This window comes from Drosophila yakuba, chromosome 2R, assembly GCF_016746365.2.
Source record: "Drosophila yakuba strain Tai18E2 chromosome 2R, Prin_Dyak_Tai18E2_2.1, whole genome shotgun sequence".
Lineage (NCBI taxonomy): Eukaryota > Metazoa > Arthropoda > Insecta > Diptera > Drosophilidae > Drosophila > Drosophila yakuba.
Window position 1 is genome coordinate 17,268,129 of NC_052528.2, and position 26,608 is coordinate 17,294,736.

At 43.2% G+C, this 26,608-nt stretch overlaps 5 protein-coding genes and 1 long non-coding RNA gene across 15 annotated transcripts; 1 reads left to right on the plus strand and 5 right to left on the minus strand.

Annotated features, from left to right (window-relative positions):
* Positions 1–813: 813 nt before the first annotated feature.
* LOC120321021 lies at positions 814–1,494 on the minus strand. Its single transcript, XR_005560576.2, has 2 exons — positions 1,245–1,494; positions 814–1,186 (listed from the first exon to the last, which is right to left on the minus strand). It is a non-coding gene; the product is annotated as an uncharacterized LOC120321021 (long non-coding RNA).
* A 500-nt stretch (positions 1,495–1,994) lies between these two features.
* LOC6531039 (vacuolar protein sorting-associated protein 51 homolog) lies at positions 1,995–4,710 on the plus strand. Of its 2 annotated transcripts, XM_039372226.2 has the most exons (7): positions 1,995–2,164; positions 2,233–2,984; positions 3,046–3,682; positions 3,739–4,269; positions 4,322–4,434; positions 4,491–4,594; positions 4,668–4,710. In XM_039372226.2, the coding sequence occupies exons 1-7, from the start codon at positions 2,084–2,086 to the stop codon at positions 4,670–4,672; spliced, it is 2,223 nt and encodes a 740-aa protein (XP_039228160.1). In that variant the 5' UTR covers positions 1,995–2,083; the 3' UTR covers positions 4,673–4,710. The 2 variants fall into 2 exon arrangements, with proteins under 2 accessions (XP_039228160.1, XP_002091875.1); XM_002091839.4 differs by having other exon boundaries at positions 4,491–4,710.
* On the minus strand, positions 4,627–6,885 carry LOC6531040 (transcription factor grauzone). Its single transcript, XM_002091840.3, has 4 exons — positions 6,673–6,885; positions 5,842–6,620; positions 5,564–5,758; positions 4,627–5,505 (listed from the first exon to the last, which is right to left on the minus strand). The coding sequence occupies exons 1-4, from the start codon at positions 6,787–6,789 to the stop codon at positions 4,830–4,832; spliced, it is 1,767 nt and encodes a 588-aa protein (XP_002091876.1). The 5' UTR covers positions 6,790–6,885; the 3' UTR covers positions 4,627–4,829.
* Positions 6,886–7,039: 154 nt separating this feature from the next.
* On the minus strand, positions 7,040–25,122 carry LOC6531042. Of its 8 annotated transcripts, none has more exons than XM_039371938.1 (12): positions 24,984–25,122; positions 20,287–21,151; positions 13,215–13,550; positions 12,896–13,151; positions 12,229–12,827; positions 11,889–12,171; positions 11,579–11,822; positions 11,355–11,521; positions 10,608–10,874; positions 10,118–10,282; positions 8,924–10,023; positions 7,040–8,858 (listed from the first exon to the last, which is right to left on the minus strand). In XM_039371938.1, the coding sequence occupies exons 2-12, from the start codon at positions 20,482–20,484 to the stop codon at positions 8,055–8,057; spliced, it is 4,419 nt and encodes a 1,472-aa protein (XP_039227872.1). In that variant the 5' UTR covers positions 20,485–21,151; positions 24,984–25,122; the 3' UTR covers positions 7,040–8,054. The 8 variants fall into 8 exon arrangements, with proteins under 8 accessions (XP_039227872.1, XP_039227871.1, XP_015051749.1 ...); XM_039371937.1 differs by lacking the exon at positions 24,984–25,122 and adding an exon at positions 24,792–24,929; XM_015196263.2 differs by lacking the exon at positions 24,984–25,122 and adding an exon at positions 24,711–24,851.
* Positions 15,454–20,280, minus strand: LOC26536006. Its single transcript, XM_039371940.2, has one exon. The coding sequence runs from the start codon at positions 16,290–16,292 to the stop codon at positions 15,666–15,668; it is 627 nt and encodes a 208-aa protein (XP_039227874.1). The 5' UTR covers positions 16,293–20,280; the 3' UTR covers positions 15,454–15,665.
* LOC6531043 lies at positions 24,689–26,123 on the minus strand. 2 transcript variants are annotated; one of them, XR_001454246.2, is made up of 3 exons: positions 25,766–26,122; positions 25,354–25,387; positions 24,689–25,291 (listed from the first exon to the last, which is right to left on the minus strand). XR_001454246.2 is itself a non-coding variant. In XM_002091843.4 (2 exons), exon 1 carries the CDS (start codon positions 26,027–26,029, stop codon positions 25,799–25,801), a length of 231 nt encoding a protein of 76 aa, XP_002091879.1. In that variant the 5' UTR covers positions 26,030–26,123; the 3' UTR covers positions 24,689–25,387; positions 25,766–25,798. The 2 variants fall into 2 exon arrangements, 1 of the variants encoding a protein (XP_002091879.1); XM_002091843.4 differs by having other exon boundaries at positions 24,689–25,387; positions 25,766–26,123.
* Positions 26,124–26,608: the final 485 nt, after the last annotated feature.

Below are 26,608 nucleotides of genomic sequence, written 5' to 3' on the forward strand. Positions count from 1 at the left end.
ACCTGGGACAATGGCAACTTGACCTTGACACGTTCGACGCTTTCCACCGCCTTCACGTCCTCCAGCTTTTCACTTTTTTGTTATATTTCGCTCGGCTTACGTAAATTCAATTTTCAGTTTGATGAAAGCAAAGTTCACGGCACACACACAAGCGCGTGTGTGCGTGTGTGTCGCTGTGTGCTAGGATCCTACCTTAGGATCCTGTGCCTGCAGGTATGCAATGCCATTTGCGCACTGAGAAAAAATACCCACATGTTGAAGAATTTAGGCAGCCTCTAAATATGAAATCCATTTAATGGAAAGCATGGATTATCAAATATTGTGAACTTCTACCCCAAATAAGTAAGGATCCTTGTTAAACCGCTTGGCTATATATTTCTTTCAGTGCACAGGACACGAGTGGGAGGCTGATGGTATTGGAGAGCGTGTGATTTGCACAATCTGCACACAACTCGAAATTAAATTCGGCCCCGGCAACAGCTCGAACTTTTTTGCGAAAGGTCAAAATGTTAATGTATTTGAAATGAGACGCCGCAAAGGAACGAGAGCGAAAGGAGCAAGGATAAAATATAGTGCGAACGAGGGGAAAATTACGGGGCAACAGCAGCCGAAAAGCGAGACTCAGATGCGAGATACAGCACAGAGAACTTTCGGCCCTCGGAAAGTGGCAAAAACTTGTCCATGTTCATTCAACTTGACACGGTCGCCGGCGGGCAGACAAACTCCCACCAAAATAAAAAGGACGCAGCCCGAAGTACAGAGAACTTCATCATCTTTATGTGACGAGACTAAAAGTACCCATTAAAAATCTTGTTTGTAGTGCAAACGTTTTCGCTGAAGTCATTTAATGATGTTTAATGGATAGTAAAGCTGTTTTAGTCAACCATTCAAACGTTATGTTTCTAAACGATATGTTACAAACTGCTTCGTAGTATTGAAATGCCTAAGAACAGGGTATTGAAACCGTAACAAAAAAGATGTCTGGTAGTGTGGAGGCGGTGGGCGTGGAATGTTTAATGCGATTTGCCACACGTAACTCAGTCTGGGGAGACTGTTGAATTACTTAGGATACAGAAGCCCACATCGTGTTCTACTTTTGTGCTTTATTGAGAAGGTGACACACAAAGTTATTTACCGTGATTTGGGTCCAAAATGCACAGCATTGTCACGGGATCCGTCACACAATCTACAAAATGGTTAAGTAATTAGGTACATTTGTTAAATAACTTGTTGTTGTTACCAACCACCAGCCACAAAAGAGCTCCAAAGAGTTACAATTAGTAAGAAAACAGTGAGTAATAGCTCCATGTTGCGTACAAGTTAGTGAAACCTATAACAATAATACTATTTATTCAAAATAATGATTAATTTCCTTATCAGTTTTCAATGGGAGCTTCCCAATAACAAAGCCAAGATTAAATCTAAATTTCAGAGAGCTTTTAAAAGTCTCAGTTTCACGTCTCTCTAAATTTAATATCAATTTACCACACACCTATGAGCCTTCAAATAAAAACAAAAAAAAGAGAAAAACAATACGAAAGGTAATAAAACAGAGACTTGCACTGTAATTTTTATTGCTGGTTGACTATCCCGTTGCACAAATAATGTCTTACTACTAATAGAACAAGTTGGTGCATCATTGAAATGAATAATACAGGAATTAAGTAAATAATAAACACAGATTAAGCAGATACAAAATTAAATTTCTATTGATAAAAGGCAACACATATTACTTACTTGGCCATCATAGTACAATTCTGTATTGTTTTTTAACTGTCTAAATTACTATTTTGTTCATATATTTTCATTCACTTGGAATATTGGAATATTGTATTCATTCAATATTTTATCTTTAAAATCAAATTTTCGGCTATGTACACCGTTTGAAAAATGATATTGTGGCGCACTTACGTTATCGATAACAAATTGGAAGTCAGCTGGGAGTGAACAAATAATTGTGCGTTGACCAACACGACCCAACCTATCGATATATAAAACAATTCCGATAAGTCTTCAGCAACAACAAGTTCACAAAATTTAGTTTATTTATTTATTTAGACTAGTGGTAAAAAAATTGTGAGAAATGGCTGAAACCAAAGCCAATCCCTTCGACATGGACAGCTCCAACTTCGATGCGGAAAAGTATCTGGAACGACTGCTAAAGGTAAGAATTCCAAAATGATAAAGTTGTAACTATTAAATCTTCATTTTGGCTATTACTCACGAATTTAGGATTGCTCCTTGAAGCAAATTATGGATACGGAGGCGGCGGTGGTCAAGGACACGCAGACATTGCACTCGGATATGCAAACGTTAGTCTACGAGAACTACAACAAGTTCATCTCCGCCACGGATACAATTCGCCGGATGAAGGATGACTTCAAACAGATGGAAACGGATGTGAATCTGCTGATGACCAAGATGCAGTCCATAACTACTTTCAGTGAGCAAATCACCGGAACGCTGCAGGGCACTAGATCGCAACTATGTCGCCTGTCCGAAAAACACTCGCTGCTCAAGAGGCTGCAGTTCCTCTCCACACTGCCAGCCAAACTAAAGTCTCTGATCGAGGAACAGAACTACGCGCAAGCTGTCCAGGATTACCTGCATGCCCAGAAGGTGTTCGCCCAGTACGGTCGCCAGCCCTCCTTCGATGGTATTCAGCGAGACTGCGACGCCATCATGGCAGATCTCAAAGAGCAATTGCGAAATGACTTCCAAAGGGCTGGGAACACGGCGCAATCCTTGACGGAAATTGGAGAGCTTCTCCTGCAGCTGGACGAAAAGACCTCGGATCTCGCCAGCGAAATGCTGACTTGCGCGGGCAAACGACTGCACGAGCAAATCGTCATGCTGCAGGATCAAACGGAGCGCGATATGCTGGAATTCGTAGACATGGGCATCGATGGTTTCCTCAACGATCTGGCGCTGGTAGTGACCTCCTACTTTGACATGTTTGTGGCCAAGCACTACGAGCATGAGCGGTAAATTAGCAATATGTTCATTATAAACTTAAATGAGTAGTATCATCCATTCCCATTGCAGCGATGACTTCCAGGAGAACGCGCTGCACGAGTTGAATGTCTTCCTCAATCAGAACATAGAAAAGTATCTGACTCTTGTGCAGGATCGTGTTGAATCCGACATTGGATACGGCGACACCCAGGTAATGCTGCGCGCTCTGGATCGTCTTCATCGGCGACTGCAGGCCATGCGAAATATCTGCCGCGGCTTGGAGGTGCAACGCAACACAGTATCCATCATTATTTCCGCTGCCCACCAACTTTGCGATGCCCATGCCAAAAACCTCAAAGATCACTTTGCCGACAGCTTGAGTGCGGTGCGTCTGTCCCTGGTTTCCGCCAAGAGCGATGCAGCGGCTGGTCTCAATCTCGGTGACCTGATCAGCAACCTTTATGTGTCCATGGTGGAGAAGATAAAGGGCGTACTGCAGGACTTGCTCATATTCCTGCGCACCGACTGGTCATTCAACATTAAGGCGGAACACAAGGGCGCCCTGTGCGTAGAGGGCATTCGGGAGAACCTACTCATTGGCTTCCTGCGTCACATTGCCAAGGTGATGTGCGGTTTCGGAGATGCCTCCAGCTCCAGCCCACCCAATCTTTTGCTGGTGCTGTCCAAAACATGTCTGGAACTCGAACAACAGGGCGTCCACATACTGGTAAGCTTTATATGTCTCCTTTTATGCATGATTTTCCTAACAAACCGAATCCTTAGATTGCTCTGGTCGATGACCTGTACGAAATCGACTCGGAGAACAGTGCAACACTCACCCACGAAACGGAGATATGTGCAGAGATGCGGGAGACGGCACAAGCCTTATTAGACGCCTATGTGAGGCTGCAGGGCACGAATATTTCGCAAATGCTACGCAAGAGCGTGGAAACAAGGGATTGGCTTAACTGCCTGGAACCGCGTTCTGTGCGGGCGGTGATGAAGCGGGTCGTGGAGGAGCTCGGCAGCATCGAGACGGTGGTGGCCAGTCTTTACGAGGCAAACACGAATGCTGCGTCAGGATTCCGCACCACAGCCAGCAGTGATTCAAGCCGAAAAACATATTTTAGTAACTTTGCTTCCACCTCAAAGCCACAATATCGCTCGAATTGGTCAAACTACACGCCCTCGCAGCTGGAATCCAGCTATGTGTCCAATATACATCGCTTGTTTTCGGAGCGAGTGGAAATCTTTACCTCAGTGGAGTTTACCAAGGCCTCAATTATAATGGGCATCATTAAAATCGGTCTAAAAGTAAGTAAATATATACAATTTAGCAGGCTAATTACGCGATTTCTGTTTTTAGACTCTTTTGGAGTGCGTGAGGCTAAGAACTTTTAGCAAATTCGGACTCCAGCAGATTCAGGTGGATGCCCATTATCTGCAAATGAATCTATGGCGGTTTGTAAGCGATGAAAAGTGAGTTAGCTTCGATAATTGAAAGACATGAGAGACCTAACACACTTCTTTGACAGTCTGGTGAACTTCCTGCTGGACGAGATTCTTGGCTCAGCTGTCCAACGCTGCTTGGAGTCCGTTTTGATGGAGCCCAATGCTGTGGAAATTATTTGTGAACGGGGTTAGTATTTGTTTCCAGAACTGAAAGCAACATTCCACTTAAAATCTCCGTCTATTTTGTTAAACGCTGCTAGCCTAAGGATCTAAAAATAAACGTTATCTTTCTAATATAGATAATTATCTAAAATGTGTTGGAAATTGACTTCATTTTTCAGAAAAAATCTTTCAAATTCCCATGTCGCCAATTTCTAACTGAGCTGCCAGTACATTTAACCAATTTGAAATATAAATCATTTTCAATCTGTGGTATCGGTACTGAGACACAGAGTGAACTCGATGGTATCGCCCTTAAGATCCTCCTCGGTGTTTGCCAGCAGAATGCTGTGGGATTCCACATCATCGCCCTCGCCCGTTGAGATGGTCAACACACTTGGTGTCTCCTCGCCGATGGCTTTTCGTTTCTCGGTGCGTGCCTTCCGCGCTTCCTCAAACTCCTTGGGATGACACTTCCTACGATGCGTGTGCTGATTCGCGTTGGAGTTAAAGGTCTTTGGGCAGTGAGGACACTTGTATAGAACCTCGCCCGTATGCATGGTCATGTGTTCCCTCAGTGTAATCGCCTTCTTAAAGGCTTTACCGCACACGCTGCATTCGTGCTTCCTATCCGTGAGATGCACATATCGCTGGTGACTCAGCATGGCGCTTCGATTGGGCGAAACCTTTCCACACAGATCGCAGGTTGCAGCAGTGCCATTATGTCGCCGCACATGCTTTTTGAGGCTGTGCTTGTTCTTGTGCCACGATCCGCAGATGTCGCACTGTACCTTGGGCTCCGTGACACCGGCGTGCTCCAACTGATGCCGCTGAAAAGCAGCTCGACCACGTATAACCTGGGCGCAGATGTCGCACATAGTGCCATAGTTGCCATGCGCCATCTTGACGTGTGTGCAAAGCAGGGATTGGTTGGGAAATCTATATTTAAATAAAATGTCAGTGATACAACTTCAAGATGGGTTATACCAAAGTGTACCTCCTCTCACAGAGATCGCACACCACATTGCGCTCCTTGTGAATGACGCGATGCTGATCCAATAGATACTGCTTAGTGTATCTTTTGGGACACTGTTCGCACATAAAAGTCTTCTCCTCCTCCGGATGATGCTTCAGCAGCTCATGGTTCCTCAGGCACTGTTTGTCTGCAAATCGCTTGTCGCACTGTGTGCATCTGTAATTAAATTTTCTTATTGGTTATGGATTCGACTCATGGGATTTCTGCTTTAGATTGGCTCACTCCACTTTACCACTCACTTAAACTTCTCCGGATCGGCGTGACGATCAATGTGATCGGTGAGAAACGATCGCTTGTAGAACTTCTTATTGCAGCAAATGGCATACCCCTTGCGATGGTGCTCCTGCAGCATATGCTTGCAGAGCAGAAGAAAGGTCTCCTGCCCCTCGTGACAAACGTCGCAGGTGAGTCTCATGTGGGCAGAGATCTTGGCATCGATATCCATCATGCACTGTTTGTAGTCCGCATAGCGTTTGCTTTTCTGTGGGGTTTCTTCTGCCTTGCACGGGTTTCGTTTCGCCCTCGATTTGGTCGCCGGAGGTTTCGATTTCTCAGGAGCTGGTGGAGAGGGCAACGGATGATGTGCTTTACTTTTGGCTGTTGATCGCGTTTCTCTGCGTTCTTCTGTGGGTAAGGTGGCTGTGGTTGTTGGATCGTGTTCTTCATCCTGTTCTGTCGCAGGGTCTTCCTTGATGAACTGCTCCTCTGGTGGGTTGGATTCCGTCTGCTCCGCCTGCTGCACAATAACTTCGGTGAGGAACTGCTCATTAGTGAAGGAACCAGCCTCGCTGTCGCTGGCATGTAAGCCCAGTTCCTGGTCCACATCCTGCTCCTCCTCCTGGTGCTCTGGTTCGTCACCGTGCTCTAGTTTCCCCTGATCTTGGCCAGATTTCAGGGAAAACCTTTCTGTGAGCAAACGATGTGCACTTTCCACGGCCACATAGAAGTTGTGAAAATCGTTCACCTGGTTCCAGCAGGTCAAACATATCACCGTGGATATGGGATCATCGCTTTTTGGCTGCAATTGAAACATTTACGTATGCCACCAAAATAACAATCCAAGAAATTACCTCAAACCAAAAGTATTTGGCCAGCACATTGGCCACATTTAGGGAAAGGCCGACATCCTCGAATATCCGAATCGTATCCGTATCGTTTACGTTGTTCAGGCACAAGCGGCAAATCATGCTTAAATAAATGCATTCAAGCCAAAACCAATTTATATATTTTTTTATATCAAATCAAAACATAAACACTTCTTCGATATATGCGATGCGATTATCGTGTGAAGTTATCGGCCACGATATCGAATATGTCCACAACAAATCGAAGTTTGCAGAAAACTGTCGGTCATCGATATCGATAGTAGGCGCCAAATTTTGAAATGACTTTGAAGCTTCGCATGTTAAGTGCAATAAATAAAAAGCACATCGGACATTGTTTGAAGAATTGGTAATTTATTTAAGATAAAGTTCAATTGTTTATTTATATAATTATATAACTAATTGGTTTCAAGTTTGTAGTTTTTGTTTGTATTTCTTTTTGTTGTTGTTTACTTTCTACCTTCTTTCGCTCTAAATTAATTACATGTAAAATCACAGCAGTCTTTCATTAAAAAATAGATTTATCAATGTTGTGTTTAATCCGTAGAATATAACTCTAAACATATATCGTGTGTATAATAACAGAACAAACTTTCACACTACATTCATAAAAAATGTTTAAAATTTAACGGAATCAAGAGCTTACCACTAATCGGAGCTACAAATTGCCACTGCAAACTAACTACAGATTTAGTAATCACCTATATATATTAACATTAAGGTTATCTATATCTCATACAGATATAGATATACGTATCGTCATTGAACTGAGTTGACAAAATAAACACTTTTATCTCGTTTACGAATTGCACAGAAGTCAAAATTATCATTAGTCGATATATATATATATATTGTATAGTTCTAAATATTGATAATCATTACGGCTAGAACGAACGTTGGTTTCCTTTGTATGAAAATTCGGCTACTGGAATGTATTTTACTTGCTCCTGTTGCTGAAAAACATTTCGCCACCAAATTTGTATTACAAATTCACTAAACTATCTTGGCATGTGCGTTATTCATTAAAATATAATATGTTAGCGAATATTTCAAATATTTCTACACGTATGTACACGTTTCTTTTTGAATTGAACTACCTAAGTATCGGTGTGGTCTACGAAAAAATTGAAAAATGTATTTATAATTGATATTCAAAATTTTGATTACGCTACTGAACATGAAAAACGGGAAAAGGATAAACTTTGTTAGGAAATTGATACATAACTCCTGTCCAATTGCTACTGGTTAAGGATGGCTATATCGTACATATCGACTTTAATCACAGCTACGCAGAGTTTAGGCAAGGCGAGTAGTCATTTTGGGTAGCTAGCAGGGCGGGATGCCTTAATTTAGCCTGCCACCTGCTGCATGGTGATGGTGCTGATCAACTGCTGGCATATCTTTCCGTACTCAAACTGGTCCCCGGAAATGCGACGCAGCTTGATGCCTTTGCCGGCGCCATGGTGATCCCGGCTGCGTCCCTCGCACACTTGAAGCTCAATCTGCAGGCCCCCCGAGTACTCCAAACTCAGATTTGTGGTTGGCTCGCCATATCCAGAGTGTGAGGCGAGTAGGGAAGCCGCCTCGCAAGCCAGAGGATTAGAGGTGGATGCATTTGATGCACTGCTATGGCGCGATTCCGCTCCACTGTCCTCCGAGCTGATGCTGCCCTTGTGCAGGACAAAGCCCTTGGGCGGCATTGTCGAATCTATGGTCTGCTTCACCATCTCCAAAATGCGTGTGGAGTCCAGATTGGAGCACTCATGTGGCAGCGGCACTTCGTAGCACATCTCATCCGACATGCGCCGCGAATCGCACATGGAATCGGGCGTTAGATGACCACATTCCGTGTGATCGCCCATCTCCGAGTGGGAATCCGATTTGAAACCAGAGCTGGCCGATGGCTCCTGGCAGGGCGACAGGTTATTCGAGTCATTGCTTAGTGAATCATCAGAGAAGCCAAGCGATTTGTCACTACCCCGCCGACATTGGGCTTCAGTTTGAGCTTGGGATTGGGCTTGGGTAGCATGGGAGGAGCTACTGGCTACTGGACAATGACTTCCAGAGCCCGACTCGCAGTCTAGGCTGGCCTTACGTCCAATGCCCCTGGTGATTGAAGGCATGTCGCTGCTGGGTTCCGTGATAATAAGCCCCTATAAAGAGATTTTAGTGCAAATTTATTATTGTCTTGATATAAATAAATCTATATTGCTCTCACCTGCAGTGACATAACTGGAGTGTGCTGCTCGAGGGAGTCCTCACTGTCACGACTATTGTCCGAGGATAGAGCCACCAAAGTGATCTCGCTGCCCTGAACATCGGTGAGGCATATCTGCGGCGTTATTCCTCCCGTACAGCCCGCATATGGAGTACCCGTGCTGATAGTGTGACACATCTGCCCGTTCCCATTCTCCTCCTGAATAATGCACAAATTGGGCGAAGCTGGCGGCGTTGGTACGACCCTAACAGGTTGAGCGGGCGATAGGTTAAGCGGTTTCATGTCGTAGTACGCAGCCGAGGGCATAAACCAATTCGTGGCTGCATAGTCCGTGGGCTGCTGGTCCATTCCCCCGCCGCAAACATCCATGGACAAGTCAAGAGGTTGATTGGCAGCGGCAGCCGCTGCCGCTCCTTCGCTGGCGGCCGAAGTGCCCCTGGTGATGGAACCACCAGCACCACCGGTACTTAAACCAGAGATACCCTTGGTGATCTGATGCAGCGGCGAAGAGCCACCGGCGGCACAGGGCAGGTATGGATTGGGAGAGCAACTACCGCTGAAGCTGGTGCTAAACACCGGCGACTGGCAGCCGCTGCTTGAGTTCGAGTTGCTGGCGCCCAAATTAATGCTGCTGAACTGGCCAACCAGCTGCTGTTGATGCTGCGGCTGCAGGGCCAGGGTCATAGGTTGATATTGCGTATAGCCACAGATCGGTTGACCAAACATCTGCTTGGCGGAGGTCAGCGAGGCATTCACAGCTCCGCCCTGCGACATGCTGAGCGGGGAAACGCTGAAGCTGAGCATGTGCTGTTGCTGCTGCTGCTGGAGATGCGAGAAGTGGCTCTGGTCGAGGTGACCTCCACTAACCGCCGCCGCACTCGAAGCATGAGCTGCCAGTCCCAGGAGCGGAGCCAGGTCCATCGGCACCACATGCGTTGAGATTATCTTGTTGGCTATTTCGAAGCTAACACGCTGCTCCTTAACCAGCCGATCCAGGGCGGGCATCAGATTCTTGATGGCTTCCGGTGGAACTTCAATGTCATGGCCACGACGCAGAGCCAGCTGCAAGCCCATGCCAGGTTTGCCATGTATGGGCGAACCTATTAAACAATTTCCGTATTTAAAAAAATATTTTATTTGAAAAGTAAGCTTGTGTAGAAGCTTGTTGCGTTTGTTTTGGTCTTTTTATCTCACCTGGCAAACTGATCGAATTTTCTAAAAGCGGCGGACTGGGTGCAACCAAAAAGTTTCTCTGTGCAATACCTTTCTGCAGGGACTGGCATTCCTGCAGCGGTCCTTGGAACTGGCTCTTGGATCCCTCCGATGCTCGACGCACGGGACTGTATCGTCCTATTGTCGCTAGATGACAGGCAACAGGAATAAAAGAGGAAAGGATCGAGAGTGTTAACCAATTGCTACTATTTTCTGTTTATAAAATAGTACGGTTTTCCGTTGTGGATTATAAAGGGCTTCGAGTTACACATGTAACATCTCAAGTAACAAATACATTTAGTTATGTGAGTAATCAAATATTTAAAGTTTAAAGTAAAGTAAAATTAAAAGATTAAATGAAGAGAAGGTTATAAGTGAGTATACGTATGCTGGTTAAGATATTGATTTTTGTTATCATGTGTACACTTTTCTGAACTCCAGGATGAGCCAACAGAAAAAACTCAAGACTTACCACCCTCCTGGACGGTGGGCAACTTCGAGTGGATCACCCGATGGATGCGCCGGTTGTTGGGCGCCACCAGGGGCACGGAACCACCAGCGGCCGCTACCACGGGCAGCGAATGGGGCGGCGATAAGCCCTTCGACATGCCCATGGGCAGGGCCACGCCCACCGGGTAGGTGCCATTGGGGGGCGATTGACTAAGAGATTTCAGGGTGGGAGGCAGATAGTCGCGGTTCATGCGAGACTCAACCTCGCGAATTAACTCGGGTGGAATCACTATCGTTTGTGGGCGGTTTTGGTAGAAGGGATTTGTAAGCAGCGAGATCAGGAGCGGTAGCGGTTGTAGTTGTTGTTGTGGTTGTTGTGCAGTAGCGGGCAATGCAAAAATATCAATTGCAATAAACCAAAAATGTTTACATAAAACGAAAGTTAAAAAAGGCAAACCATCAAATTAATACAGAAATCAAATTATAATTAAATACAAGTATACAAAATGAACAAGTGATCATATATTTTATATAAACACTATGCAGCACTTAATAATTTTTTATATCACTGATTTCAAGCTATTTATAGAGCGCCATGCAGCTACCACAATAAAGCTGTTTAAATATTTAAGCCGAATTTAAATAAATTATCAATCTTCCTATGTAATATATATAAGCCTACTACAAGTTATATTACATGGCATATTCGCAATGATTCAAAACATTCACTAGATATTTTAAAATATTTCAGTTAGCCTCCCTAACGCACCTGGCGGCCTTTCGGTGACCGTGAGCAGTCCTGTTCGCCGCTGCCGCATATTGGAGGAGGTAGTTGGCGCCTGGGACTGTGATCCTGGTCCGGATCCATGTGCTACGGAGAGATCCTCCGTGCAGCCCACCGTGTGGCGCTGTGTGCCTCCTCGCTTTTGCATATAACTACAATAAGGTGAATGTTAAGATGCTCATAAAAAGAAAATGTAGACGCAAGTCAACCTTTGCAGCTCCTCGTTGCATTCGCCGGTGGCATTCTCCTGGCAGCACTGCATCTGCGCCACGGACTGTTCGTTGAGCGGTGACAACTCCTGCACGGCCAAAGGATCTGTGCCGCAATTCGGGTTGATATAGTAGCCGGCCGTGTCCATTTGCTGACCCTGAGCTGGACCCACAACGGTGCCCGTGGCGGGATAGTAGATGTGAAGATTTGCCCCGCCGTCTGAGGCACGCCGTCCAAATGAGCCTAGAAAAATTGAGTGCAACATTTATATGGTGCATGAACACTATCGTCAGATTGACGAATACTCACTGGCTCCCATAACGACGGGCGGCTTGAGCAGATGCTGGTCCTTGATGGTGAGGTTGTGCAGGGGCTGGTTCTGCAGCATGGGCAGATTGACTGGATAGTAGGGCACTGGCTGAGCGGGATCGCTGCACTGCGGTGGACACTTGAAGTCGATGGGCGGCACATGGGGATTAGCCAGCGCCTGCTCGTGCGCCACATCGCCGGGACCCACCGTATGGCGTCGCGTATTGGCTCCATTGACGCCTCCACCAGCATGTGCACTCAAATGCTGCGCATTGGCAGGAGGCTGGAAAAATTTAAGGTTGTTATTAAAAGTTTTTAAAAAATCGTATATAAAACTTACATCATTTGATCGCGCCAGGCATTCCAGCTCAAATTCACCATATTTCTCCAGATCCACGGCAACATCGGACCAGCCAAAGCCCAAAGCTGAGCTGGAGGCATTGGCATTGCTCAGCGGACTGAGCCGGTCCAGAGATTCCTGCTTAACGGGCTCCGAGCGATCCACCACGCCCGTCGTGATGCTCGTCTTACGGGACCGGGAGTAGGCTAGGCTGGCGTGGTGCTGCAGTCTTTGGTTTTCGCGTCGCCGTTGCTGCAGCTTGTCATGCAGCAGATTGTAAATGGCGTAGATGTTGTCAAATCTCTGCTCATGCACCGACTGGGCTATCATGTCGGCGGTCAGTCCAGGCAGTTGGAGCATGTGCGTCATTACCACAGAGTCCAGTTGCGGCGGTGAGTCCGACGCACTGCCCAGCGAGGATGTGGACGCCGACTTGGACACTGTTCCCGATCCGGGGGCACAGGACATGTCGCCGAAACGCTCCTCCTCCTGCATCTCAGACTGCCACTCGCTGAGCCAGCGGTGCTTGATGATCTGTTTGATGGTGTATCGTCGATCTGGCTCCACCACCAGCATGTTCCGTATTAGCTGCTCGCATTCTGTGCAACATAAATTAGTTTAATATTATATATAGATAGGTGCTTTCAAACATTTATTTAGAGCTCACCTTGCGACATAAAGAAGGGAATGCGAAACTTGCCCAACACCACGCGACTCTTCAGCTCCAGGATGGTCTTACCATCGAAGGGCAACGCTCCACAAACCAGGGCGTACAGCACAACGCCCAAACTCCAGATATCCGACTTGGGTCCATCGTATTCCAGGCCCTGGAAAACCTCTGGAGCGGCATAGGGCGGTGATCCGCACCAAGTTCTTAAGGTGGCACCCTCGTCATAGTAATTACTGAAGCCAAAGTCGGCAAGCTGCAAGGCACAGAAAACAACCTAATTATAAAAACTATCCATATGATATGCATAAGATCATACCTTGATGTTCATGTCCTTGTCGAGGAGGACATTCTCGGCCTTGAGATCGCGATGCACCACCCCCCGCAGGTGGCAGTAGTGGACGGCCGAAACGAGTTGGGTGAAGACGCGTGCCGCCTCCGGCTCCTTCATCCTGCCATTGGCCACCAGATGGTCGAAGATCTCCCCATTGGGCGCATACTCGGTGACCAGATAGATCATCGACTGCGACTCCATCACCTCGTACAATCGCGTGATGTGGGGATGCCGCAGCGATTTCAGTATCGCTATCTCGCGGAACGTCTTGCTCAGGTACTCCTCGTTCAGACATGTTTTGTCTATGATCTTGATAGCCACCTGCAAGAAGATGTCGCGAGCAAACAGGAACAAGAATTTAGCCAAAAAAAACCAAAAACATCTCATCCTCCGCCGCCAACGGTTTGTCGTCTCACTGGTTTGTTTGGCCCAGGTGAACGAACGTTTGCGGTGGAGCAAGAAAAGCGGGCAAAATGTGATTTAAAAGGTACGCGAATCAGAAAAAAAACTTCCGAAAATCAAGATAGATGTGTGGGTGGCACAGAAACCAAAAAAAAAATGTGTCTCGCTTGGCTAACACAACAGTGGAAACAGAATAACTGCAATTGCTGCGCTACTGATGTGAAATAGTTTCACTTCTATATTATAAATATGTCATAGTAAGATGCTCCAAAAAGAGGGGCAGGCTCAACCATATTATGTTCTTATAAATACATTTATACAGATTATAGTTACTATTTAAAAGAGACACGTATTTAATTGGTGCTCTTAGGCTTTATTCATAGCCAAAGAATAGAAAAATTGGATAATGCAGTCATGTTTTACCAATCGAAAAGGGTTATTGTTTTATCTTAGTGTGGAACCACTGTAGGTGTTCCTGTTACCAGGCGTCTATGTGCACCATACATGGTGCGCGTGCTCGGATCTCGGGATCTCTACGGATATGTGAGTATGCGATATGGATGGATGATGATGAGTGCGGAGCGGTGGCGATGTCTGCCGCCAAGACAAGGCAAAAACATTCTTTGCTCACGACTTTCGTTCGCAGACAACGGCGACGACATTGCCATTGCCGTTGCCGACTGTTTATTTGCTTTTGTGTATTCGCGAAACATTTTAAAAATTTAACACAATGTTAAATAATTAACAACACAAGTGAGCGCACACTCACTCAATCGCACCGTCTCTTTCTTCACAGCTGTTCCTCTCTCGCTCGATGACAATGAGCAGAAGCATCATCATCGCCACCGGTTTCTTTTAAACATTTTTGTTATTGTTTGCTCAACATTTAAGCAAATTCTTGCTGCTTCCTGAGTACTCAATGCTTTAATATATTCCGCTTTTTTAATGAAAAATTTGTCAAAATATTAGCATCTTTACAATGGCAGGGAATCTCAATTCAAATGCCGTTTAATAAATGAAATTCAATCACACTTTTGTGAGAATTCCATTGCGAGAGAGACTTTGAACTTGAGACAAGTGTGCAATGCAAACTATTTGTTTATAATAAAGACGCAGAGCGTTCTCACCGCCGGGCGTATGGGGCGTATGTGTAATGTTCGTTGAGCGAAGTAGACGAAAACGAGATGAGTGTCAAACTTTTACATAATTGCATGAAACAATTGCTGATTCTGCGCTAATATTACGTCCTACAAATCGCCAATGCCACGTGAGCCGGTTTGAACTTCAGCCAACGACGGGAAACAAGGAAAAACAAAATCGAGGAGGAAGGAAAAAACAGTATGGAAAAACAGAAATGCCATTGCCACGTGCCGTTTGACCTTTCCCTTTTGGTCGCCGGCGAATGCGATGAACCTCAAAGCCGTGCTCGCAAATGAGACATTTCAAAATAATCGCAACCAGAAATACACCAACAAGTGTACAAGTATAGCAGTTGTGGCAGAAAATACCAGTGTCGCCGCCGTTTGGGAATCCTTCAAGCCGAAGGCGAAAAAAGTCGTATCAAAAGGTCCTATTGATTTAAAAGGCTAGCTCAAGGCAAGGTCTAAAATGTTGTTGATTACGAGTGTCGCCCATTACGAGTAAATAAGGGGGCCCTGAAACAATGTCAAGAATTTCAGAAATGTTTGTCTGCAAATCGCAGTGCATGGCAATCTACGAAACCAATTGCTTCGTAATACATTTTCGTAACTAATGTTGGCAAAGATTATTTGCATTTAAATTGGATTGGATAATACTTTGTTGTTATGAGTAACATTTGAAACAAGTTACAAGTATTTCTTTATTGGTTTAAAAACAATACAATACAGTACAATATAAATTTTTGGGATGATTGTGATGAGCAAAGTAAATAAATCTAAGACAATTTAGTGAGAACCATTATTAAACTTAATTTCAATGAATTTAACTTCAAGAAAATTTTGTAATTTTTTAACTATAGAGTTTAAATCAATATTATCTATGAAAACTGTTATGCTACATGCTACCTTTCCACAACAGCTTATTTTCACTTTCCAATTGATTGTACTGCTCCTTCAATTCAGCGAGCTCCTTTGAGTTCTGAGCAGCCAAGCGGCACAATTGGGCATTTAGGCCAACAATTCGTTCTCGCAAAGCATTCACTGTATATTGGCTAAGACGTTCGGGCCGAAAGACGTCCTCCTTAATGGTGGCCACAAAGTGCCACATATCCTGAAGCTCTCCGCGCTTTTCGCTGTAATATAGCTTCAGCTTTTCATTGAGCACCAGTTTCTCCTGTTCGATTTCGTTGATTAAACTTATTAGATCTGCGGTGGAGGAACTGTTTGGTCGTGGATTTCGACCAGTTTCCGTCTCTTCGCAAGGAGCTGTATCCTCGTCATCTTTGAGTATGAAATTATTCGGATTCAGCTTGACTTGATTGCATTCGAGATATTTTTGCTGCGCCTTCAGGCGAGTCAATTCACAGAGAACAGCGGTGGGTGTTGGTTTTGGGGCCCTGATCTTGGGCGGAATTTTAACTTGATTCCGCTTGCGAGTGGGCTTTTCCGGCGCTTGAGCCCTTGGAGCCGTTGGCTTTTGTTCATCGTCTTTTGGACTTTGCATTTGGGGCTTCGGTAGCATGTGATTGTTGCACAATATCCAAGGAAAGAGTCCTTGCAACTTCTGCAGTGCTCGTTGGGTTGTTGTTATTTACACGCGGTAATCAAACGTGTTGCCAGCACACCCATCAACCCATCCACTCTTTCCACGTGTTTAATCGATATGCGACCTCCTTCGTTGCCACCTATCCCCTCCCCTCCTCTACCCACCTCCACTTTTCCGGCTGCTGTGCCAAATATTCGATGCTTCTGCAAGGGGTCAGTAAACTTTATTTGGCTTGGCGGAATTGTACAGATTTCCAACCGGTAGCGGTATCGATTAGCACAATTACTGTTTCCATGTCAAGGCCTACTTAATTGCCCATGGAAAATGGGGCAAACGGGGTCGTGGCTTGAGGACCACTTGCGTGGTTAACCAATTCCTAATCAGTGCTTCTGGCATACATGGGAAATCCACCTGCTCAATCCAACTTCAAATGACGATCAAATGTTTGGCGCGCTAATCAAGTTTCAATCGACTACCAAAACGTTGGTAAGGAAATACAGTGGGCCTTCCTTAAATAGAACTTGTATATACAGAAAGCAAAAGAATGCTAGTTAAATGTATTGTATATTTTATATATAAATCTACATGCAGTTGACTTTAAATCACTAAATACAATCAATCGAATGATGTTATATAGTGAAGTTCCCTGTATTAGTGTTTTACTGTAAACTAACTAATTATGGTTCTTTATGTACGTTTAAAGTTGCTGGTCATACAAAAGTGCTTGGTAATGAAGTTTGACTGTTTGTGCGGAGGAAACACATGAGTTTTTGTTGATTTATTATTTGTTGTGCTATCGCCTGCAAAGTCAAATCGGGTAGCATTAACTTGGCGCGTGCTGTTTGTCTTCCGTCTCCCTCCCACCCGCCAGACCCCCACCCACTTACGCCCACCACGCACTCCGCTGTGGGTGTGGCGGTGCGAGTGAGAGGGCGAACGCACGTGACTGATTTGCGAATTTACTTTTACTTGCGATGACAAACCATCGTGAAGGAAAAATCAGCAGAAGAAGCAACTTCACTGATAACATTTCTGGTTATCATTGGAATGAATGCCCATGTATGGGTGGTATTTTTCTGCTCCAGATAGAGCATAGTTTTATTACTATCTATACTGAGAGTATATACTATGAAAATGGTAGGGAAAAGCATAAGGTCGACCTTAGATTTAGTGCGCATAATAATTTTTGGGGTTTTGTAAACACACATTCGAAAAATATGATAAAAACCGCAGACACAACAATGGTGATCTGCAAAAAGCCGCGAAATTGTTAATAAAAAAGTAAATAAAAATTGTTAAACGATTTCAACCGGCCATCTCGCTCGCACACCATTCCCATCCCGCTCGCACCCGCTTGTTTTCGGTCTGACGCGTGTTAGATGTTCAAACATGTTTTCGGTCTGCTGGCCAAAAGGCAACGCTCAGACGGCAGCTTAAATATTTGCCCATAGCGAAAGATCAATCAACAAATGTGAGCAAGACGGTGTGAATTGAGCAGAAAGAGACGGGTAGAGCGTAGGGCTGCACCGAGAGAAAAATTCGCCGAATGTCGCAGATCTCATCTACGCCTTTGAAATTGCAGAGTACTTTTAAGCAATTCAAACTCAAATTTGCAATTCGTATTTCTATATAAATTAAACACAAAAATGTATAAAATATTTTCTAGTCTTTAAAACTTTAAAATGTGATTTATAATACCCAACAAGGACTTTCTTCATTTAATTATATCCTTTTCTATATAAATTGTTGCCTACTTTCAGGTACGTTGTTTTTTTATGGGGTAAAAGCTTTTGCAGTATATGATGTTCTCCTCTTTTTTAATTCGTTTTAAGAGTTACATTTTAAAAGCACAAAAAGTCCCCTGCTTTTCTCCATGTGAAAAACACGAGAGGAATATAAAGTGGCTACACTGCATGGCTGGTGCTTAATTGCATCAATTGGAGCATTAAAACAGTTGCCAAGGCAACTACAGAAAAAATTCAATTAAACTAAAACTTGCCAATTGAGTGCGAACACATTCCGCACACAAAGAAAGTAAACTGAAATTCAATTTTAAACAGCACATGAAAGCGATCAAGAGAGCGTAGAACTCTAAACAAAGAAAGCAATCAATTAATACTATTTATATAAGCTTAGAAATGATAAAACGGTTTATTCCTATAAGATTTTCACTAGAGAAAATCATGTAAACTAGGTTATGGTTTGTTTTTACGATACTCGGATCAAAGTACGTATCGCACACTTTCTTATCGATGGCACTGCGGCTCCTTCGGTTTAAGCAAATAATTATTATTCAAGTTATTTACTTAAGTAGGCTCGCATGTGTGCGATGTGCACCCAAATTTGTGTGTACAAGTGAACTTTTGCCATTTTCCATTGATAATAGTGAATTATTGGCAAAATGCGCTTAAGAGAGATAAGCCACGAGCTCTAAGGCAATACAGATACATACATACATACGTACTGATATTCATTTGGTATTCAGATCGTAACGTACTCATGTTTGACCAACGTACAGATAAAGCTATACTATATAGAGTGAGTACATACATATATAAGATAAGTGGGCACCATTGGACCTTGAAGTTGTCGAACAGCTGTGTTCTTATCAAGTAAAACTAAATTTCGTTACAGTCAACAAACAATTCGCAAGATCGAGGGAAGCTGATTCGATTTGTTTATCTGCTTTAAAGTACCACTGGTGATTAAATGGGATTACTCTACCACTTATAGATATCCATTAGTTCTACCATTATTTGTTTTAGCCCATTAAATGTCACAGCATTATTCATTAAAGATCGATTTCACCAGAGGCACGTGCTCATCGCAAAATTCCTCAACGCAGTCAATTATGCAAAAAATTATTGTTTGCTCTATAAATTTGCATGCTTTTTTGTGTTCGGTTCTGTTTTCATTGCTGTCAATGTAGTATTTCACTTGACAATCCCAATTAACAAGTGTCACAGCTGTTCCTGTTCTCTTAGCACTTCGTCGAATGATTCCACCCACAATGGCTGATAAAAAAAAGTTGTAAAAAGGTAAAAAATGCAGGTGAGTCAATCGCTTAGATGAACCAAGTAAGAAAGGACGCTTGATTGTGATTTAGCCGGCTCATCAACTTCAGTTGACTTTATGGCAGGAAATTCTCGGAGGGAAAAAACGATAACAAATGCATGTATCATCGCAAAAAAATCAAGAGACACAATCAAATTACTTCCTCAAAAGGTTCACACTCGCACACACTCACATGGCAGTAAGGTAATAAAAAATAAAAAAAATAAAAAAAAACACTCACACTTTTGAGGAGCTTTACAAATGCGATTCAATTAGCATCTACCGATTTCCACCTCCGGATTCCCCCTCTCATTTCCCAATCGAAGGCAAACAAAAAGCCAAGCCAGCGATACAGCATCAGAATCAGAGAGACCGAGATGCCAAAAACGAAACGAAACTCCTGATTGTCAATAAGTTGTGTAAATAATTATTGTACACATATTTACGCGGCAATAAACAAAATCATCAAAGAACAACAACTAAAATCAATTCAATCAGCGCAAATGCGCAAAAAACGCGTAAGAAAATGCTGATTGGTTTAAGGCGTTCAATTTACATGTGCCTCAAAATGCTGAACCAACGTGATTGTTAGAACTACTATAAATCGTAATATATAGATATACATATATATTTTTATAGACATTTATAGACAATTTCGTTACAAGTTGATTTGATTGATTTTAGGTAACCAAAACTTCTAACTGCATTTACCTTAAGCATCAATATCCAGGAATTAGAAACAGAATGTTCATTAGATACCCAAGTTGAACTTCATAGATACTGTTAGATATATTTAGCATAATCCATATTTTTACCTCGCAAAGATTCGTCAGTTATGACTAACTGGTTATCGAGTTGTTAATTGAGTGGGAATCGGGACTTGTTTATGGGATTTGGATTGCTGATGGGCACTCACCTTTGTCTTGGTCACAATGTTGGTGGCCAGCTTGACCACGGCAAAGTTGCCCTTGCCGATGGTCTTCTCCAGCTCATAGTAGCCCACTCGGAGCAGCTTGTCCACGGATATCTTGCTGGTCGATGGCACCTTGTAGTTCTGCGGCGTTGAGGATGTGGCTGGAGCTGCTGCTGGCCCAGCCGTTGGTGTGGTGGCCATCGCAGCTGCGTCGGTTTCTCTTTTTGTGCCGTGGGAGGATGCGGCTTCACTGTACTGTGGCGGATGGATATCGGATGCGTAATTGGCTTTTCGCGCACAGGAAATTCACTTAAAATGCATTTTCTTTTGTCGCGCAGTTCAAACGCGAACGCGAGAGTTCATTTGCTGGCGGCGAGACTGACAAACCGGAGAATGCTGAACCGGAGAATGGTGAACCGGAGAATTGAGAACTGAGAATTGGGATGCGGGTTGGGGGTTGGGGGTACGTGTTGGGGATCCGGGTGATTGGAGACGGGGGAGCCGCCGCCAGCAACAGTGGGATTTTGAGTGAGATGTGGTAGAGCTTGCGGACTCTAAAATATTCACTTAACTCGATTAAGAGGTCAATGGCAGCTTCTCGTTCGGACTTTCCAGCGGATTCTCGGCGGGCAGTGGGCCATGCCCACCTGGCAACTCCAATGCTCACTTTATTCTTTAGCTTTTTTATTTTTGTTTTTTAATTTTTTTGATTTTTGATTTATTTAAGGGACACTTCCTCGTACGTTTTATTTGTTCTCGATATTTTGCTGGTTTTACGAACGCCTTCAAGTCTCGAATTTAATGGCTCTTTGTTCGCTTTGAACGCAAATTACTTTTCACATTTCGAATGTGCACTTTTTGTCACCGCCTTGAGGGAAAAGAGGGAAAATTATTAAATAGGTATATCACTGTGTCTAGTCTAACGTTTTTGACCTTGGTTTTTCCATTTCTATTTTTCTTTATCGCGGGTGGGCGTGGCGCATGTGTGCGTGTGGTTTAATGAGCAAAACAAACACCAAAGATAGCAAAAAGAGCAAAAGAAATAAACTAATGAAAACAGAGAGCTGTGTTATCTACTCGACCAGAAATCTCAAAGAAAACAAAAGGCACATGAATGTTTTTGCAGCTATAACCGCTTTTTGTACTTTGATTTGGGAATGCTTCCATTTTATTTTATTATTTTAGTATCCAAATAAACGAAGTGATAACATTTTTGGTTTAGTGATTGTCTATGAAAAATAGAACTTTTGAATCAAGGAATAACTTAGTTTGTCAATCTCTTGTTATGCTAACAAAATACATTATATCTGAAAGATATTTTTTCAAATACAGTATTTTTTTCGCATATGATAAAAAGTAACTATTGGATCAAATTTTTTTGTATTCCAATTTTTTGAAAAATGTTTAGTTGAATTTAAGAAAGTATTTTGTAGATATTCAAATACAATATACATTGTATTTAAAGCGCAAGAATAGTGGTAACTTTTCACGCTCAGTGTAACGCTAAGAAAACGAAGCGCGTTAAGACCATGATAAAAAAAAATGAAAACAGGGCCCATGTCTGGAGTTTTTTATTATTTTTTTGGTTTTTTTGTAAGCTGATCGCGCGAAGGAGACAGCAAGTAATAGGGGCTCTCAATGGGTTAATGTACAGCATCAAGGTCGCAAGAAAACCGGGCACTTGCACAGCCACATTCGCACATAATCGTGAAGCGAAAGAGACGGGGATAGCGGCGGGGGGGCAAGAGAGGGGCAGTCGTCAAAAAGCTCATTGAAATCAATTTAGAGCAGAGTGTGTGCGAAGAAGAGGAAGCAGGCGGCGACGACGATGATCAAACATTAACCCACCCAACCAACACTCGCCACACCACACTCGCATAATCCAAACAATTTTCCCCCGAAAACTTTCTCGTGATATTTTCGCGGGTGTGAAAAGAGCCGCGGCAGCTGGACACCTCGTTCCCTCTCCTTCCCTCTCGCTCCCACTGATTTTCTCACATTTTTAAAAAGGTTCTCGCGTACGCTTTCCTATTGTTTATTTGCATTTATCATTGGAAAGACACAAAACAGTTGTAGAATTTTTGGGGGAATTAGCAAGCGGTTGGCGTACCGGAGACCGAATCAACCGGAGTACGAAGTGCACGGAGTCAAAAGTCAAAACTGAATGAACTTCCAACCTGGAAGAAGCCGGAGAGGCTGCGACCTCGCTTCCAGTTCCAGCCAGCCAGCCACACACACACTTCCACTTCCAGCGCAGAGCGAGAGGAAGCGACTGGAAGAGGGAGACAGAGCACTCAGGCAGCACTATGTGTGGTGGGGATGCAAAAGACGTCACCGGGTCAAAGGTGCTGAAAATCCACTAGATATCGCACCGTGTACTCAAAGAGAAGTAACGCAGCCACTTTAAACTTTTGGCTAATTATTTTCTTTTACTTCATATATATATTATTCGTGTATGACTATATAGTAATTAAATCCTAGTTAAAATGTGGTGATTTGGAAATGAATCCAACCCTTTACTAAGCTATATTTACATATATTCGTTCAAAAAGATTTTAATTATTTAAAAGATTGATTTCAAATGAAATGAAATTTGAATCTTCAGCCACAATTTACATGAACATAAAAATCTTTAAACTATTACCTGTATAAAATTATAGAGAACCTTAACATTTAGAAAACTGTTTTAAAACTGATTTTGAAGCATTCAACGTGTGTATGTATGTATGTACATATCTGCTGATAACTAGCAGTTCTTTTGGCTCTTTTTTACCAAATCGCAGAGACAAAAATGATTAAAAAACATGAAAACAACGGCAAGCGAAAGGCCGAAAAGAAACGACAAGTAAAATAAATGAGGCAACAAGCCGAAAGCAAAAGAGAGCCAAAAAACCAATGGCAGAAGCAACAACAACAACCGCAACAACAACTAGAGAACTTGGACTTACACAGCAGCCAAAGCCAGACAGAAAAGCAGACGGAAAGAGAGGGGGCGTGTGGGAGTGGGGGCGGCGAACGGTTGGTAGTGGGGCAGAGGAAAAGGGATAGGGCGATGGAGCAAAGCAAATATGCGAGAGAAGAGACAATCGTGGGTTCTCCATCCACTGACAAAGCCAAGAGGGAGAAGGCACTATCAGCAGGGCGCCCATTTGCATGTGTGTGTGTGAGCGGGGGCGCAGCAACAGCTTGTGTATGTGTGTGGGGGCTTGGGACTCCAAGGAGTCAAGGAATTTCACAGGAAAATTACCGCAAACCGTATGAAAATTACAATTACCGGGACATACACAAAGAGAAAATTAGTAGTGGGATATCAATTGCAAATATATTTGTGTATCTTCAGAAAATAGCCAACTAAATTTACATTCTAAGATATACTATGAAATGTTATTCCACTAAAAGCAAATACAACAGAAAAAAAAATAATTTAAAATGTATTAGACATTTATACCGACATTTTTAACATTCGTTACTTCATTTCAACGCGCCTTATGACCTAGAAAATATCTCTAAATTCATTTACAAAATAAAGCATAATGAGAACGTACTCATTGCTTTTTAATGGAAATAACATTAGGCAAAAAAACTGTGACACATAAGCATATGGAATTTCGTGGAATGTCCACGATAAACGTTCTAATTGATGAAACAAGATTTTATTCAAGAACCCAAACTTCTTTCCTCTCTGTGCAATTGCATATGTGTGAAGACAAAAGAAAGAAAAAGAACTTGTCGAGGTCGCACGCACTTACACACACACACACTTACACGCTGTTTACAGGAGAAAGCACCTGCAATTGATAACGGGTCGCCAAATGGTAAATAGTACAAACAACTCATACGCAAGGCGTCCAATTAGACCACTCAACAGCAATTGGCTTTTCGCTGCCCCTTATTTGCGTTTTACCGGAGTTGCTATGACGTACGCACGCACACACACACAAAAGCGAGCGAGCGAGTGAGAGCGAAAGAGGGCCCCCAACACAAACATACAAACACATACACATCCACTCGTACGCGCTCACACCGTTATGCATGGGAAAACGTCACGACTTCCAAAGTGGAAAATCGTACGCGTATTTTTTTGTTTTCTTTTTTCCACGACTCGGAATCGAAGGTAAAACTTGCCGCAGCGCACGTCACATAATTGCCATTCATGAATATGTTTTTAAGCTTCCGCATCTCGGTGGCCGTTGGAGATGGCCGCGTGGGTCACGAGCACGTTTATTGCACTCCACGTTGAGGGGATCGTGGAGGCGCAGATCGTGTCACGCGCTCATCACTGAAAATAGTTGCTCACCACACGCACACACATGCAACAGCGCTGCTGCTGCTGTGTTGTTGTTATTCCGCTTTTCTTTCAGCCTCCGCAAAAACAAAAACAACAACAACAATAACACTCACAAAAGCTGGTCAAATACAAAACACACTTGTAAATTTATTTAATCTTCGCTCCGACGTTGTTTTTCTTTTTTTTTTTCGATTTTTTCATACGCTCTGGTCCCGCTTACACATTACGATTTCTATCTCTCCGCTCCTCTTCATTTTACTTGATTTCCATTTTGTCGCTGCCTCCGCTTTTATTTTATTTTTTTTTCGCCTGGCGAGATTTCTTTTCACGTTGAATTTATACTACATATATTGCATTTATATTATTGCGCTTATCACTGGCGCTTTGTTGCTGGCTTCTTGCCTTTGCTTACATATTATATTCACTTGGTTGTTGGTGTGTGTTTGCACTGAACAATCGGATGCGGATTCGAATTCGCGTGGGCGCAGCGTGCGACGCGTAATTTTGCATTTAACATAAAGCATGAACACACATAAATAAGCGCCCTCGGCTGTTCTATTGGAATTTTTTTTCTTTTTTTTTTGTGTTAATCGTGCCGTCGACGGCTATTCTGATTGGACAACACCACCTGCTCGCGAAGCAAAAACTCGGCACCGACTCAGTGTGGCCGTGTCGCGGAGCAGACAAAATGCTGAAATCGATGACGGCAGCGAGACAACTCTGTGAGCGAATGCGACGGTTAGCCAACACTGACAGCGCATTTAAATTCGTTTCATATTTACCAACACAATCAGCATTCGTTTAAAACATTTAAATCTGTAAATAAAAAATATATTTGTTATAGAGTTGTAAAGTTATATAGAGTTGTAGAGTTATAAAATATATACACATTTCTTAGCCGGAAGTAGTTAGCAACTTAACATATCCAACATAAGATTATAAGTTTTATAAGATTAAAATAATTTAAAAGTCTTAAAAATTAGAAACGAAACTATGCATTATTTTAATAGCATACTAGTTAACAATTTTTTGTTAGTTCTCCCTACAATATTAATATGTATATTTTAACCTGGGAATTTAAAAATAAAATCTTTAGTTTTGTTAACTAAGGTCTTGATTTCCTAGCATACTTTCAGGCGTTCATCAAAGGGTTGTATAAACAGAACTGAAGCAATTGCCTTAGAAAATACTCACCAATGAGTGATTATATCCCTAACTCGTTGGAGCTTAGAGATTTAGTTGGCGCCTCTGGTTGGGGGCTTTCTTGGGCGGCTCTGCTGTTTGGGGACGCTGACGAATCACCCTGGTGTTCTCCGGCACTTGTCGCACTTTCTGGATCAGGATGGTCTTCGGAATCTCACGAGCCTCGTACCATCCGGGATTCACGGCCTTGACCCACGTACTGGCACTGCACTCGAAGCTACTCAAAAGTTTTGCCACACCGCCAAAGGACACCATTTTCCTTGTGAAATAAAACTTAAAAAATCTATGTAAAATATAGAACGATATGGGAGCTAGATGCTGTTAACTTGATACTTGAAAATCAAATAAGGTGATTTCATTGTCGGCTCATGAAAGTCCATTTCGACGCTTGCTTTTGTAACGGTATTTTCTCCTTCCTGCGCAGCCTGGAATACGCACCAAACTAATCGGCATCCTGGAAGGGCGCCGTCCATGAATGAAAGCCTTCCAGCTGGCCGTTGATTCAACTTTCCACCAGCAGCCACCTGAATGAAAATGGAGCCGGGAATTTCACTATACCACTAAAACGGAAATGGCGTAGGTGGAGAGAGAGAGAGAAGGAATGCGCGAAAGGACCAAAAGAGGAAACGGGAGTTACGCACTTGGAGCCGCGTGACGTCATTTCAAAGTTTTTGTATCACTGCGAGAAACTAGGGTATACACTAGTCAGTAACAAGTGCTTAAATTACTTTGAAAACATTTATTAAATATAATTGAATGAAGAGATTTCTAATTTAATAGTACAATAAATACAAATATTCTCTAAAATGTTTTTAATAAACTAAAAAATACTCG

Coding starts and splice junctions, on each gene's coding strand:
- LOC6531039 (XM_002091839.4), top strand. CDS start 2,084: ATGGCTGAAACCAAAGCCAATCCCTTCGACATGGACAGCTCCAACTTC. Junction 2,165..2,232: donor ATCTGGAACGACTGCTAAAG/GTAAGAATTCCA, acceptor TCACGAATTTAG/GATTGCTCCTTGAAGCAAAT. Junction 4,435..4,490: donor CGGTTTGTAAGCGATGAAAA/GTGAGTTAGCTT, acceptor CTTCTTTGACAG/TCTGGTGAACTTCCTGCTGG.
- LOC6531040 (XM_002091840.3), bottom strand. CDS start 6,789: ATGATTTGCCGCTTGTGCCTGAACAACGTAAACGATACGGATACGATT. Junction 6,621..6,672: donor CCAAATACTTTTGGTTTGAG/GTAATTTCTTGG, acceptor TTTCAATTGCAG/CCAAAAAGCGATGATCCCAT. Junction 5,759..5,841: donor GCCGATCCGGAGAAGTTTAA/GTGAGTGGTAAA, acceptor ATTTAATTACAG/ATGCACACAGTGCGACAAGC.
- LOC26536006 (XM_039371940.2), bottom strand. CDS start 16,292: ATGCTACCGAAGCCCCAAATGCAAAGTCCAAAAGACGATGAACAAAAG.
- LOC6531042 (XM_039371938.1), bottom strand. CDS start 20,484: ATGGCCACCACACCAACGGCTGGGCCAGCAGCAGCTCCAGCCACATCC. Junction 11,823..11,888: donor GCCCGTCGTTATGGGAGCCA/GTGAGTATTCGT, acceptor CAATTTTTCTAG/GCTCATTTGGACGGCGTGCC. Junction 10,024..10,117: donor AAATTCGATCAGTTTGCCAG/GTGAGATAAAAA, acceptor ATTGTTTAATAG/GTTCGCCCATACATGGCAAA.
- LOC6531043 (XM_002091843.4), bottom strand. CDS start 26,029: ATGGTGTCCTTTGGCGGTGTGGCAAAACTTTTGAGTAGCTTCGAGTGC.